At 35.6% G+C, this 3,414-nt stretch overlaps 2 protein-coding genes across 2 annotated transcripts; both read left to right on the top strand.

The window, feature by feature from the left end:
• Positions 1–956: 956 nt before the first annotated feature.
• LOC111374213 (receptor like protein 30-like) lies at positions 957–1,562 on the top strand. The gene has a single exon (XM_022996857.1). It carries the CDS (start codon positions 957–959, stop codon positions 1,560–1,562), a length of 606 nt encoding a protein of 201 aa, XP_022852625.1.
• Positions 1,563–2,284: 722 nt separating this feature from the next.
• Positions 2,285–3,394, top strand: LOC111374212 (LRR receptor-like serine/threonine-protein kinase ERECTA; the record flags this gene model as incomplete). The annotated part of the gene is made up of 1 exon (XM_022996856.1): positions 2,285–3,394. A coding segment is annotated over exon 1 (1,110 nt), but the record flags the coding sequence as incomplete, so codon positions are not given.
• Positions 3,395–3,414: the final 20 nt, after the last annotated feature.

The raw sequence follows: 3,414 nt of genomic DNA on the forward strand, positions 1-3,414 counted from the left end.
ATCCCAAAGTTCTTTAGCAAATTGGAATAGAAATATCAAAAAATTTATGTGCAAAGTACCCAGTTTTTCATGTCTTATATATGCATTCAAATTTTCTATCTGCATTGAATTGAACTGTCTCATGTTGCCTAAGTAAACGAGGCAATTTCTTTCGAACTTCCTATCTTCCATTTGTTTTTTCAAAGTACCCATATTTTTACATATATGCTATAATAAAATGATAATTTATAGTGAACTAATTGATCTTAAAATGAAAATTTATAGTGAATTAATTAATCCCTTGAATATATAGTCTTCTAATTTAGATTAAGCTGACATTATAAAAAATATTTATCTTAAAGACACTTATTGTTTCATGGTAGTCCTTGCTACGAAGCTTGGTAATTAAGAATAGTGTCTCTTCACTGTGTGTACGTAATTTCCGTGTCTCTAACAAAAGGCCTTTGACTAGATTCAACTATAGAACAGTACTAAAGACTTTCATGGGTCATTTCACGATAACACAACGTATTAAAAATGTTCTTGTATTGGCTTTAGTTTTGCTCGCTTTCTATTTAGCTTTAAATTGTTAAAAAATGACCATTAATGCGTTCAGACATTATTTAAGTCAGTCATTGCCAGCAATGGTCGGTCATAAATCCGCTCATTATAAAAAGACCTTGACTACTTAAATGTGAAATTAATATAATATATAAGCTTAAACCAATCCCAGTTTTATTTTGGTTTTCCTAAGGGGTCCTCCACTTTTACCGTGTCTAATGCGTAAGTGATAGATTCCATAGTGAAATTTATGTCACTAAACTCATCCAATCCAAGTTATTTTGTTTTTTAAAAGGGGTCCTCCACTATACCGTGTCTGATGCTTTTGTGAGATTATAAAATGATGATTCTGTGAACGCAAACAACTCAAAAACTAAGAGAATATATATATTTTTTTATCAGTGTCAGAAAAAATAATGGAGCTCAAAATACTACAATTGCTACTGTTTCTGAGCATGAAACAATTGGTTTCTGCTGAAATTAGGTGTATTGAGAGTGAGAGACAAGCTCTAATCAAGTTTTCAGGTAATCTTAGTGGGTTAACGTGGGGAAGTGAAGAAGATAAAGGGGAATGTTGCGATTGGGATGGCGTGTTTTGCACCGACACTGGTCATGTATTCTCTCTCGATATATCTGGTATGTATTTAAGAGGTAAGATAAGTCCAGCATTGCGAGAGTTGCAGCACTTGAAACATTTGTCCCTCGCAAACACTAATTTAACAATTGATAACCTTAATTGGCTTTCTGATATTTCTTCGTTATCTTATCTCGACTTGAGTGGTGTTAACCTCAGAGTTGTAACCAACTGGTTACAGCCAATAGCAAAGCTATCTTCGCTTGCGGAATTGTACATGTCAGGCTGTCAACTCCGCGACCCCATGTCTGCATTTGATGTCTTTGCAAATTCTTCTTTGTCTAACCTTTCAACTCTTGATCTATCCCACAATGATTTCACTTCCTTTGACTCATTGTTTAACTTCAGTAGAGTTCATACTGTCCTCGACCTCCTTATAATCAGCTAGACGGTCCTATTCCAGGTACTTTTTTGAAATTGCATTTTCTTGATATATCATTCAATAAACTAAATGTACCATTTCGTCATTTATTTGAAAACCTATCACAGATAATATCACTAGAGTATCTAGATTTGTCAAACAATCAAATTGTTGGTTCCTTGCCAGATATCACCAGACTTTCATCCTTAGAAGAGTTGGACCTTAGTAACAATCAATTGGTTGGGGTACAACCACAAAGCCTTGATCAACCTTCAAGACTTGAAAGTTTAGACTTATCTTACAATCAAATTTCAGGATCACTGTTGGACTTCGAAGGATTTTCGTCATTGTACCTATTAGATCTCTCCGGAAATCAATTGAAAAAGGTACCCAAAGCTATTGGACAACTTTTCAATCTCAAAATCTTAAATCTCTCTTTAACTTCGTTGGAAGGTACGATCACTGAACATCACCTTTCAAACCTTACCCAACTAAGACGCCTTGATTTATCTTTTAACAATGTGTCTTTCAACTTGAGGTTTGATTGGATTCCAACCTTCCAATTGGAAGAAATAAACCTCAATCATTGTAATATGGGGCCTTATTTTCCAAATTGGATTCAAAAACTGAAATCTCTTTTTATGCTCTCTCTCTCTTTTGCTGGTATATCCGACACATTACCTAATTGGCTATGGAATATGTCTTCCATACAATATTTAGATCTCTCTCATAATAATATTAGTGGTCGGATGCCCCATTTGCCCTCAAGGTTGAAATTTTACGATTCTCTGGATTTAAGTTATAATAGTCTTTCGGGTCCAATTCCATTATCAGTTTTTCAATGCTCAAGAGAATTGATACTCTCCAAAAACCTGTTGTCGGGATCCATTTTCGACATATGCACAATTTCTGAGGACTTCCAAATCGGAAACCTTATTCTCTCGAATAACCAATTAGACGGTGAGCTTCCTGATTGCTGGATGAAGTTACCTGGCCTGGGAGTTCTCAATTTGGCAAATAATAGGTTTATAGGTAAACTTCCTCCCACTTTAGGCACATTGAAGTCGCTTACGATATTGCATTTGGGCAACAATAATTTCACTGGTGAATTGCCTTCCTCTTTGAAGAATTGCACAATGTTGAGAAAGTTTGATGTGGGAGGAAACAGGTTAACAGGAACAATTCCAGCATGGATTGGAACACACCTAACAAGTTTGGCAGTTCTTAGCCTTCGATTTAATAATTTTCATGGATCCATTCCTCCAACAATTTGCTACCTCACAGATATTCTCGTGTTGGACCTTTCTACAAACAACATTTTGGGAGAAATTCCACATTGCATAAACAATTTTACTTCTTTGGTTCAGCAAGATGGTTCAACTATTCACAAACTGTCGAATTACAGGGAACCAACAGATGAAGATGACAATGCTTTGGTTCTATGGAAAGGACAAGAATCAGAGTATAAAAGACTAAGAAATTTGAAAGGCATTGATCTTTCTAGCAATAAGTTAGTTGGAACTATTCCTCAAGCATTTTCTGATTTGAGAGGTTTAGTTTTCATCAACTTATCAAGAAACCATTTAACAGGGAATATCATTTCAAGCATTGGTCAATTGAAGACATTGGAATGGCTTGACCTATCTAGGAACCAACTTTCTGGGGAGATTCCGAATGGCCTTGCAAATTTACATTTTCTGAGTGTTTTGGACTTATCATACAATAATTTGACGGGGAAGATTCCACTAAGCACTCAACTACAAAGCTTTGACTCATCTACGTACACTGGAAACAACCAACTCTGTGGGGATCCATTGGCGAAGTGTCCTCATGACCCTTCTACGATTGATCATGGCAAGGTAAACGTTGTTGAAGAAGA

Source organism: Olea europaea, unplaced genomic scaffold (genome assembly GCF_002742605.1).
Source record: "Olea europaea var. sylvestris unplaced genomic scaffold, O_europaea_v1 scaffold12179, whole genome shotgun sequence".
Lineage (NCBI taxonomy): Eukaryota > Viridiplantae > Streptophyta > Magnoliopsida > Lamiales > Oleaceae > Olea > Olea europaea.

Coding starts and splice junctions, on each gene's coding strand:
- LOC111374213 (XM_022996857.1), top strand. CDS start 957: ATGGAGCTCAAAATACTACAATTGCTACTGTTTCTGAGCATGAAACAA.